At 28.8% G+C, this 13,257-nt stretch overlaps 1 protein-coding gene across 1 annotated transcript; it reads left to right on the top strand.

The window, feature by feature from the left end:
• Nucleotides 1-11,924: 11,924 nt before the first annotated feature.
• On the top strand, nt 11,925-12,909 carry LOC146951531 (ribonuclease MC-like). The gene is made up of 2 exons (XM_085748749.1): nt 11,925-12,287; nt 12,466-12,909. The coding sequence occupies exons 1-2, from the start codon at nt 11,925-11,927 to the stop codon at nt 12,907-12,909; spliced, it is 807 nt and encodes a 268-aa protein (XP_085604875.1).
• The last annotated feature ends 348 nt before the right edge of the window (nt 12,910-13,257 follow it).

Raw genomic sequence — 13,257 nt, 5'->3', positions numbered from 1 at the left:
AAAATTGACAATTTACAATCCTTTTGGAGTCACTATGACTTTACCACTACAAAAGATTTTTGGAATCAAATCTACATATCGAAAAATTTAACAAAAGTTTTCTGAAGTTTTAGCTGCACCATGAGATTATGTGAATTCTGATTCAACTAAAAGAATTGAACTTTAATTGAAATTGAGAATTAAAAGGAAAATCGATATTTCGATGGTACCGATTGAAACTTAACTCACTGTCACTAAAACTTATGAAACACGTGTTGATACCAAAATTATAAAATTTATGGCATTGAGAAACTCTTGGTGTTAGAATTTGTATAGAAGAAGGAAACTCATTTCGAATGGCCATGGAATGTGATTTGCCGAAGTTATCCATATTAAGTGAAATTCTACTAAACTATTTTGATGTCGAAGATTTCATTTTCAACAAGAAGTGACATATGTTATAAGACACTAGAAGAAGTCATTTAAAGAGTCGAATATTGACATAGTTCGTCGATCAAGCAAACAACTCCTACATAGAAGTTATCGGAAGTTATTCAAAGGAACATGTGTCAATATCTTAGATGTAGGAAGTTATTTTCTTTTCTCTATAACTAGTTGCAATTTTGATGTATTAGAGGTTGGATCCTATTTTCTAAAAGCCTTGTAACACCCACACCGCGTTGGCAAACGGGTTCAGTGGCGGATAGAGATGGATTCCAATCACCTTTTACATTCCCTACAATTTAATATTGCTTTGTTCTTACTTATTCTCATTTTTCTTTTGCAATTTGCATTTCTTTTTTTCTTTCTTTATTTTACTTTCTTTTGAATATGCTCACTTGAGTATTTTTCTATTATGTTGTCATGAGACAACTTGTTATTAAAAGTTGTTGGATGAAATTCTAACATTAATAAGAACAATAATTTTGTTCTTAAAGAACGCATGAAGTGATATCATAAATCTCGAGACTTGAACGAATACTGTAAAAAGACATTTATTCTGTTCTAAAGCGTTGATGGATATTGAAGTTAACATTATCAAAAATCGGTGTAAACAATACATTAAGAAAAAAAGAAATGATATTTGTACAATTTTTTTGTGACAATTTTTTCTTAATCTCACATTATGTTCTTATTCTATCTCTCTTTCTTTTTCTTCGTTTATTGTTTTTGACCAATATCTTCGTTTATTGTCATTGTGTCATAGGTTCTTTATGTTTTCTTTAGGTGATACAAAAAAAATGTATTTGTTTTGATCTTAATGATTCAAATCTTGAGTATATGTTTGTCTTTTTGCGCCTTTGTTTTGATGAAGATTCTTAGATTATCATAAGTATTTTATGATAGAATCTTCATCCATATGATCCTAAATTTTCTTCTTTGATAATTCTCCAATCAATATCATTAACGAATGACTTAACGAATAATTCATTCATGAATTGGTTTCTCTTCATAGTTGATTCTTGTCATTTTGATGAACTAATTCGAATAATTTTGAGTGTAATAAGCATCTTTATAATGAGAACATTCTTTCATCAGAATTGACAATGTTCTCCTCTACATGAGATGACAATATCTTCTTGGTCAATTAACCTTGAATTATTTTGTTGATGATACAATACTTGTCAAGATTCTCCTTGGTGATTGCACACATTGTTTCTTGTTCATTGAGTATCTTTAAGATGTTTTAGTAGAATGTACTTATTAAGACAAACCAATTATTCTCTTGAAGGAAACTTGTATGCCTTTTCCTAAAAATCTTTTAGAAACTATTTGAAGATCATTCTTGAATCTTCATCATATCTTGAAATCCTTTGATTAATTAATGACACTTTGAGCAGGTTTTGAGATCCTCATAAAATGTATGCATAACTTGTTTTGACGTGTATTGCTTAAATGAATACTTAAGGTATGTAACACAACTCAATATGCATATTGTGACATGACTTTAAGATGGGACTTCTTCTTCCTTGAATCTTTAAATTTTGTTTAAATTTTTTGTAGTGACGAGGATGAATCAATTAATCTTGAAGTTCATTTTCTTGTTGAATCTTTTTCAATCAACACTATTTTGATTCAAACAATATTTTTTATGTGGCTTATTTGATCTTTTGATGCTATTGTTTTGGTATTCTTCCATTGATTTTATATATATATATATATATATATATATATATATATATATATATATATATATATATATATATATATATAGAACATATACTATGAGAATGACATTTTTATATGAGAATAGTGAGAATGAATAAGAGCCATGAGATTAAAAAGAATTGGTTGAGATTAAAACATTCCTAAATGAGTCATTTGTCATTAACATCATGATATAATAGTGATTTTTATTGTATCAATAATATTCTTTTTTTAAAAAGGGTGTCATTATTATTCATTTATTTCGGTCATCATCTCTCTCCACGGTCTTCATCTCCTCCATTGAAAAATTCATAATTTCCATTTCAAGATATCAACACTTCAATGGTTTCCTTTAGAATTCGGTTCTTATCACACCATAGAAATACGCATCCATCCATTTCTTTGATTTCAATTTTTTTTCCTTCTAAATTGTTGTCTTTTGTAACCATGTTTTTATTCTATTTTGTCGTGATCCAGTTTGATCTATGAGAAAGAAGCTTGATACTCATTTCACTGTTCTAAGTTTTTTTTTATAAAAAAAATATGTTCTAAGAAGTTTATATATATATATATATATATATATATATATATATATATGGGTAATGATAGAAGACACCTTTTATGAAGGTGTCTTTTATCAAGTTACTCTATGAGCATTTGCGAAAAGACACCAACTTACTTTTATGAAGGTGTCTTTTAGCAAAGTTATAACTAAAAAGTGAAAATCACACCTTAAGGTGTGACTTGTTAAAAGACACCACCAAAGGATGGCTTGTAACAAAACCATATATATATATATATATATATATATATATATATATATGCACTTGTAAGAGATTTATTGTTTGTCTTCTTCTATCAAACGACTTACGAGCTAACATCAATACATCACAATTCATAAAACTTAGTCTTCATTTCATAAAGGTTGTTATCATTAAAACATTCATAAAAAACATTTTTGTTTCTACATTTGTATCCGCGTTGGCATTTGGACCCTTCACGTTTCTGAAGAGTTGGACTCGGTGTTCCTAAAAGTTCACTTGTTTTTTTTTTTTTTTTTAGAAATTTAGTTTCGAGACCGAATACCAGCTCGCTGAATCGTGCATTTGTGGTTAATGTATCATTTATGTTTCCTATGTACTTATTATTACCTTTTAGGGGACATAAATATAAACCAATAGTAAACGAAATAAGAAAGTAAAAATAAAATTAAAAAAAAATCATTTATAAAAAATTGTTTAATGGTGGTTAAAAATAAAATTAAAAAAAATCATTCATAAAAAATTGTTTAATGGTGGTTGATCGACAATCTAAAACAACTTAACACATACAATTAATCAAAATATTCAGAATTGCCACATATACTAAAAACATTAATTGACGTGACAATTCTAATTGTTTTGATTGATTGTGTGTGCAAAATTGTTGTGGACTATCGATCCACCACCATTAAGTAAATCAAGTTTTTGATAGATTCTATCATTGTAATTCTTGGAAAATTACCGTGTAAAAAAGAAAAGAAATTAATTCTATTCTTGTAATTTTAGATTCTTTATATTTTTGTCCTCCTATTTTTTACACAAAATCAAGAAAAGTGAACTTTTTTTGAAAGATGTTTTTTTTTTTTTGAAGAATTTGAAAGATGTTCCTTTTCTCTACTTTGTGTCTACATGAAAAGTGACTTAGATGTTGATTTTTTTATATAATTTTTTGCAAGCATGTTTAGGACGTTAAAATTTGGCTTTCCACATAAAATTAGATTTTTCCTGGCAAGTGATGAATTTTAATTAAGAATTTGTAAAGCGCAAAAAACTCAAAAACAAAACAATGAAACCACGACTCATAAATCAAATTTTGAGCTGATTATTTTTACAAAGATATCCATAAAAATATATAGAAAAGATATGCAAAGTTTCACACAATTCTGAAGCGACCTCAATTTATTTTTATTTTTTACCTAAACATGCACAATTGCAATTTTATTTCGAATAAACATATATTCACGGGTCAAATTTAGTTTCCTAATGTCAAATTTAGCTCCCTAATTTTTCTAGCATGTTTATAATATCATAAGATCATCCGCCATGAAATTTTGGAGATTTTACACAATGGACGAATTAATAATGAATTTTTGTTCCTCATAATTATGAATTTTTTAAACAATTCATAATCAATTTGTCTCTCGTTTAGAGACTTCCAAATTTAATGGTGAAGAACCATGACTGCAAAATTAGAGAACATAATTTGACTCATGAATATATGCTTAATATGAACAAAATTTTGCATATTTTTGTTGGAAAATTAAAATAAATAGAGGCGTCTTTAAAATGCTATGAAATTTTGCAGATCCTTCTTGTATATTTTTTTTATATGTATATGCAAACAATCATCTTAAACTTCGATTTCTAAGTCGAGATTTCCATTGTTTTTTTTGAGTTTTTGACGCTTTAAAAATTGATAATTAATTTTTTCTTGTCGTAAAATTCTAATTTTATGTGGAAACCCATATTTTAATACTCTAAGTATGCCGACAAAAAATCACAAAAAAATTCAACCTCTAAATAACTATTATGGACTTTATGTCTAAAGAGAAAAATAGAAGGGCAAAATTGCAAGAATTTCAAACTACATGGGTAGAATCCGTTTGTTTATATGATCATCTTTCAAACTTCGTGTATATTGTAGATCAATTTGAATAATCTCTATTATATATATTTCCCTTATTTTATTTTGATAGTACACGTGGCACCTTCATATTTCTCATTTCATTTAATGCTTTCTTATCATCTAATCAAAATTGATTATGACACATTTATTTGTATATCAACCAATAAAAAGAGGATCATGACTCATTTGTTTTTCATGAGCCAATCAAAATGGATCATAACTCATTTGTAAATTAATACATGGTTTTTTTTCCTATATATATATACAATTTGTTTTTCATCATTTTCATCCTTCTCCCATAAAAAATGGTATTGTGTATTTTTATTTCTCCCAAAAAAAAATGTATTGTGTATTTTTATTTCTCCCAAAAAAAAATGTATTGAGGTTGATTTTTTTTTTTTTTTATTTGTATGTTAGTTTCCATTGGAGAACATATGGCTCCATATTCTGAAAATTTATTCAATTTCTCATATAAATCCATTATATATTGTACATCTCCATGTATGTTGTCCAAATACTCAAGATCGTCATATGAAACTCAAGTTCTAACGAGTTATCACATAGATCTAATCATGTAATGTAACTTGAAGAAGGTTTATGTACCAAGAGAAAAATTAAGAATGTTTATTTGATAAGTCTATTGTTGGCGTTTTTACATTTAAGCTGATTGTATCGACCAATTTTATATTCTATTGTAGTTTAGATTTTTGCTCATTCCTCTTTGCATATTCTTTTATGATGTGCGTTTGATTCCCGTTTTCACTCATTCTATGAAAAATTTGACTTTTTGTGCTATTGTTCCATATATTCGTTAACCTGGATATGAAAATATGATTTATTTTGTTATGAACTATTCTTAAGATCATTATTGTGTAGCTTAGTAATAACGTGCAAATGAAATTTTTATTTTTCCAGGATTCACAAGGATTAATAATTATATTATTGAATTTTATGAATCTCTAAATCAGCATATGAACTTTTTTTTGTTGCCAACAAACGTATGCAAAATTCTATTTATGTGGCCAAGTTATTATTTGGTAACATGATAAATATGATTAATAACATGTAATTAAAAACATTAATTGTCACTTTTGGATGACTAGAGGTTACTCAAATATGCATAAATTATGGAAATTTATACTAAGCAACTAAATAATTAGAAAGTTCAACCAAATTTGCACTAATCATGAAAGAATATATTAAGAAACTTTTATATTGCAAAGAAAGTTCAAAAAATAAGAAAGTTCAAGAAAATTGGCCCTTAATTAAACGAAATAAAAAATATTAATTATATTGCAAAGAAAAAATGACGTGCTCTCAAGATTTAAATAATCGAGGTTACTTAGAAAAAAAACTATTGAATATTTTTTTTAAATAAACTAAAAATAGATATATTTTAAGTTTTTATTATTCTTTCACATCTATTTTTTTAAATGGAATATTTCATGTACTTAAAAAAATTATCGCTAAATTTTCAAAAAAAAATATCATTAAATTTCGAATACTTCAATTTGAATAATTTAATATTTTTCTTTTTTTTTTTGTGATTTTTTTCATGTTATTGAATATAATCATGATAAAATAAATTAAGAGTCATTGATGTGGCCATTTGAATTAAAACGATTATATTAAATGTCTCATTTATTGGGTCAGATGAAAAAAAAATGTTATTTAAATGATACCATTATATGATATCAGGTTTTGAATCGCTATTTTTGCTATTAATACTAATAATAACATTCCTAATCAAGGTTGGCTCGGCTAATAATGAGTTGACTCAACCTTAAAGACGTGGATTCAATCCCTACTATTAGTGTGAGGATCTCTTTGATAGGGAGTAACTTTGTAAGTGCTCATTAAGTCATGAGACATATCTTGATCTTGATGTGTCCTCCAGAGTGCAACTCACCTAAAATATTTATAATAAAAAAAACAATTTTTTTTAAATTGTAAATTGTAGATTATGATAGTAGTCTTTGAAAAGCCTCAATTTAATTTATGACAAATTAAGGGTGTGTTTGTTTCAAGGCTAGAAATTACATTCCTTGAAAGGACATTCCTATCCATTTGTTTGGTAAAAATTTATATTTCCTGAAATATTTTAGAAATTAATTAATTAAAAAAATTAAAATGAAAATAAATGTTAATGGTAGTGAGAATTTATAGCAAGTTGAGTTTTATTACCATGAAAATTTTAGATTCACATCCTTTAAGCATGAGAATAACAATAGAAGAAACAATGGAAAAAAACATGTGTAAAGCATGAAGATCTTGGATTTTTTCCAAGAGCGGGGGATACTTTCTCCCACACTGGGCGCAGTTGAGCACGTAAACGAATTCCTTCTATCATTGGTTTTAGGAGACGAAAAGGAATATATCAGTTCTGATTCGGTTTGTAAATCAGACGAGAATAGTGAGGTACAAAGTGTCAAGTTGTGGATTTGATAAAGAGAGCGACAAAACTGCTATGTTCAAAAAAGCAAAATTAATAATATGGGATGATACACTGATAATGCATCGTTATTGTTTTGAGGCGTTTGACCGAACCATGCGCGATATAATGTCTTATGATGGTGTCGATAATATAGACAAACCATTTGGGAGTGTTTCTGTTGTTTTAGGTGGTGATTTAAGAATTTTTTTGCCAGTCATAAGAAAAGGATGCATACAAGATATACTTGCTTCATCCATCAACTCATCAAAGTTTTGGAGTCACTGTAGGTTCTCACATTTACAACAAATATGTATTTATGGGCTTCAACCGTTCGTGCCGAGCAAGATGAGATAAGAAAGTTTGTCGATTGGATGCTTTCAATTGGAGATGGAATAGGATCCGCTAACGAGAGTGGATAAATTAATGTACCCATTTTTTATGAGTTGCTGATAAAAGATTCTTCTGATTCATCGTGTTATCTGGTTGATTTTGTATATCCGAATTTTTTGCAAAACATGAACATCTCGGATTTTTTCCAAGAGCGGGGGATACTTGCTCCCACACTGGACGTAGTTGAGAATGTAAACAAATTCCTTCTATCATTGGTTCCATGAGACGAAAAGAAATATACCAGTTCTGATTCGGTTTGCAAATCAGACGAGCATAGTGAGGTACAAAGCGAATGGTTTACCACCAAATTCTTAAACAATATCATGTTTTCCGGTATTCCAACCACAAGTTTAGATTTAAAGTTGGATGTCCAGTTATGTTGATGATGAACATTGACCAAGTAATTGAATTGTGCAATGAGACTAGGTTGATTGTCGACAATCTTGGGAAGAACTTTATTGGTGCAACTGTTATTACCGAAAAAAATGCTGGTGAAATATAATTATTCCTAGAATGAACTTAGTTCCGAGTGATCCTGAACTGACTTTATTGGCTTCGTATTTTGCAATGACAATAAATAAAATTCAGGGTCATTCGTTGTCTCATGTTGGAATCTATCTTTCTAAACCGGTTTTTACTCATGGACAAATGTATGTCGCTGTGTCGAGAATCACTTCCAGAAAGGGATTGAAAATGCTTATACTGGATGAAGAAAATCGTGTGTGTACTGAGACCACTATTGTTGTGTAACTTGAAGTTTTTCGGAATGTTTAACCGGTCGTTCCTGATGACGCAGATGGGTATGAGTATTTTTTTTCTCTTTTAAACTTCGTTGTAATATATATATTTTTATTTGGATATGTATTGGTTGTTGCTACTTGGAACCATTCTAATAGTTGCGTAAAGAAAGATTAATGGATTGGTCATGTAGATAAACTACAATTCTGCAACTAACAATTGAGATCACACTTCTTATTTCATTTTATAAAATCCAATGACATTTATTGTTGTGCAAAGAACAGGCTGAGTAATCAATTTGTTATAGGGACTAATATGTTATATGGAGTAATATTTTTGATCCCTTTTTAACAATATTTTTGGTCTCATGTACCTTCAGGTAATGGTTTTGTGCCTCAAGTGACGTGATATCATTCATATGTACACAAGCTGACGTTAATGGAATTTCTATGGTATTGAAATATCATTGACCAATTGCAATAGGTGCAATACCTTCTCTTAGGCTCTGAAATTAACATTGCCTGATACATTAAGTTGTTTATTTACTGAGACTTCGGTTTTTCTATTATCTGATAGAGCAACTCCAATATTCTCATACTCTGTTTAATTTTATTTATAATGTCAGTATCCATCTGATCTTTCTCATTTTTTTCCTAATGTAAGTCGTACTCTTTCAGTGACCATATCATCAACTATATGTTCTGCTTCATTTTTTATCAATATGTTATATATCCGTTTTTTTTCCTTCTTTGGAGCGCCTATGTCTATGTGCATGCAGAGGACAATTTTGTAGTCCCTTTTTTAAGCCTTTTCTGTTGTGTTTTTGTTGATGGGTTATTTTATAATATGCTAAGTTAAAAAATGTGATAGATAGTTGGTGTCTTAGTCGTTGTTTGTTATACTTATTTGCTACATTGATTGAATATTTATTTTATAAGATGAATCAAGTGTATGCACGATATTAACTTTGTATATATAGGGGTATCCGCTATATAAATCATGGAATTTGAAAGAAACCATATATAAGGGCATCTGGTAGAGACAATTCATCGGGTAGGGACAATTAATTGTATATGCAGTGGTAGGTCTCGAGACTCCAACACCCCCAATTATATGCAAAACATAAAAAAAACTCATGTCTCCATGATTAATTTTAGTCATCCGTGTAAAATATTTCATCATTAAATACTAATGTTTCGACGTTACATCCGTTAAATCATTCCTGTTTAACGATACGAAAATAACTATATAAACGTTGATATTTGTATATAATATGCAATCGAAAATACGATAACGATGCGTTCTATTTACATATTGTGTATAAAATAAAAAAAATAGTCGTAATTCTAGCCTGTGCTTGGCACGGGTTTCCAAGCTAGTTAATCCTATATTATTTGATTCGGTATACATTAATTATATTGCACTAATTGATAAGATACCACCAAATTATATTGCACTAATTAAATTTTCATTGAAGAACTTTTTTGATAGGTTTTCCCTAAAAAACAAACTTTTTTGATAGGAATTTGATTGAAGAACTTGTTTTCAATAATTTTCAATAAGGTTAAATATGTATTTGACCCCATTAGAATTTTTATAGTTCTGTTGTCTTGTGTTTGGTTTTTGTAAAAAAAACTCGTAAACCGCTGTTTTTTCAATTTTTTTAAGGAAAATTAAAATTAACTAAAAATACTAGATGTTTTTTTTTGTTGTTCTTGATCCATGTTTAATTTTATTTTACTTTATGAATATTCCTTTAAATTTTTTTTAATGTATTATTTAAAAAATTCAAAAGAAATATTTAAACGCGATTGTAAGAGTCCACATAAAGGCAGCTTGTGTTATTCTACCTTATTCTTAATTTTCCGTAAAAAAATAATAATGTTCTAATTGTTTTTTTAACAAAAATTTAACCAAATGAACCCATAAGGCATAAACCATAATACCATCTTCAATGGAGAACGCTTAACCCAGTGGCGAACCAGGATTGTTTACATAAGAAATTTCAAGTAAATAATCAAAAAATCTAAAAAAATTGTCAAATTTATAGAGATTTATATAAGAAATTCAGAGAAATTTACATAAAAGATTGAAAAAAAAATTGGGCCGGAGCCTGGGCTTGTGCTCGGGGTCGCCGGGCGGTGAAACCGCCACTGGCTTAACCATATAAACATCGATAGCTAATAGGTACCTCATTCGGTCACTGAAATTATTTTTTGAAGGAAGGTCACTGAAATTATTTTTAGTTACACTGTAAATATAAAAATGCATGATTTACGGTTCTAATCAATTGATGGACTAAATGTTTGCTTAAATTGTAAGAAACTCTTTTTTTAATATTGTGCAAATTCTCACATTACGTGAATTAAGATGCAATGCAACACATCAACATTTGCATGTCTTATGGAAACAAGCTCAAATTAGAAACAAACAATGATAGTCCATTTAATTGTGATACTTGGCCTTTATGAGATTTAATTAAGCACGTAAGAGTATGCTGTGGAACTGACACATTTTGATTATGCTTATGTGTGGGAAGAACTTATTTCCCAACTTTAGGATTCTCGCTTGCTCATGCTGGCAAGGTCATAAAAATAATTTCTCTCTTCTTTTCTTTTTTTATTCTTGTATAGCATCTTTACTTTATTTAATTAATATAATTAATATTTCCTCAAAAAAATTAATATAATTAATATATCTCGACATTATTTATTTTTTTATAAAAAAATTCGGATGAGAAAGGACAACCCACCTTATGTATCCCAGAGACTCCCCTATAAAGATTAGTCATTGTTAAACAAGGATGGAAATTTCATACTAATGACATGGTAATCCAAATATTAAATATTTTCTAATCTATTAAGTTCCAAACGTTGGAAACAAAGGTATTTTAAATTGTTTTCATTTTATCTTGGTCATTAAGTTACAAACATTTGACAGTTCTATTTTGTAATTAAGGAAGCAAAATGTAAAAATTTTGTTATTTTTAAGACTTAAGGGTCCAAAATTTATAAGTTAAAGAAGCAAAATGATTAAAAAAAACTTGTGAGATCAAAATGTATAACGTTCGTAACTTAAATGACGAAATTGAACAAAGAAAATAAGGAGACCAAAGTAAAATCTAAAAATAATTTATAGAACCACATCGATAAAAAATAATTAGTGGATAAAAAATAGCGCTCGTCCAATTCAACGAAAGGGAAAGTCGCGCCACTTAGACTTAGCAGTGTTGTAAAAAATAATGCTCATCCAATTCGACGAAATGGCAAGTCGCGCCACTTAGCGGTGTTGCAGTTTGATAATTTAGTGTTACCAAATTGACACATTTAGATTATATTGTTTTTATTTTCCATATTTATTTGTTTTCATTTAATTAAGGTTTTAATTACTGCTATTAATTTTTTAAAAACTTATTAACTCGTGTTAATTGTTGTTTATTTCTTTAACCAAATGACTACATACTAGCTACCTATAAAATGACTTACTAGGAGGCCTAGCAAATCCACAAACAAACTCCCAACCTTCAAAATACAAAATACCTACGTACTACAGGCTATTCCCAATGACCATGGCCAACACCATTTCAATCATATTAGTCATCCTTGCTCTTTCATGTAATCTTGGGTTGGCTGCTGACCCTCTTCCATCTGATCCACGTCTTTTAGCGGAAACACTTGGAAGAAGTAGATTAAGGTCTCCACCACCTCCTCAATTACCACCACCTCCTCCAGTTTTACCTTCATTTGATCATTTTATGTTGGCTGAAACATGGCCATCAGGATTTTGTAAGTATTTACAGCATAATAGTAAACAATGTATCGCTTCATTGCCGATAAACTTCACCCTACACGGTTTATGGCCTAGCGTCAAAGGTTCTAAGCTAGGAAGAGAATGTGATCCCGACAAAAAACACTTGTTTGATTGGAGCAAAGTAAGTTATATTTTAGTTTTTTTATTATTATTATTATTATTATTATTATTATTATTATTATTATTATTATTATTATTATTATTATACCATGATCTACAAAATGTTAATTATATATATATATATATATATATATACATATATATATATATATATATATATATTTGTTTAATTTGATCAGGTATATAAAGTAGGAGAGGATCGACTCAACAAAGACTGGCCATCATTAGAGATGAGGCACAAATCAAATCCACCGGTACCACGTATTGACAACCTTAGATTTTGGGGGGAGCAGTGGGTAAAGCATGGAACATGCTCAGTGTCGATGTTGGATCAATATGAATACTTTTCTTTGGCATTGAAACTCTACAATGGTATTAACCTAAGAGAGATGCTTCGAAAGGAAAGTATTATACCCCGTGGGATTCTTGTATCCAGACAAGCCATTTTCGATGCTATAAGAAAACACATGAAATGCAAGCCAGAAATTCGATGCCAACAGATTCAGAATCAAGATTATTTATATGAAGTTAGGCTTTGCTTGACTGCAAGCAAAGATCCAAAGTTCATAGATTGTAATTCTGATTACGTTGGTTGTTCTAACAACGCTGACGTGTATTTCTAAACATTGTAAACATGATGATATTTAAATAAAGAAGATGATATTTTGGTGATTTATGCCTTTATCTAATGGAAATTTTATTGCTTTCCTTTTGTAAGTAAAATAGTTTAGTCCAATATTTATTTTCATTATAAGACTTTGATTTTAACAAAAAATTCTAAGATTTAGATAGAAAAGTACACATATAGCCTTATTCTTGATGGTTATACATCAAAATGCTTATTAATTAATTAATTTTGGCTTGTTCAAAAAAATGCCTATTAATTAGATTACCAGTTATAGCAATAAGAAGGTAATTTATAGTTTAAATTTATATTTTTTATTTGAACTTTAGTATGGAGTTTTAGTCTG

Source organism: Medicago sativa, chromosome 2 (genome assembly GCF_051527215.1).
Source record: "Medicago sativa cultivar Bolivia chromosome 2, Bolivia_mono, whole genome shotgun sequence".
NCBI lineage: Eukaryota > Viridiplantae > Streptophyta > Magnoliopsida > Fabales > Fabaceae > Medicago > Medicago sativa.
This window is presented reverse-complemented; position numbering and strand designations above follow the sequence as displayed.

What these genes read in the sequence shown, in the direction of transcription:
- LOC146951531 (XM_085748749.1), top strand. Translation starts at nt 11,925, where the DNA reads ATGGCCAACACCATTTCAATCATATTAGTCATCCTTGCTCTTTCATGT. An exon ending in ACTTGTTTGATTGGAGCAAA is followed by an intron (nt 12,288 to 12,465) that starts GTAAGTTATATT and finishes TAATTTGATCAG; the next exon opens with GTATATAAAGTAGGAGAGGA.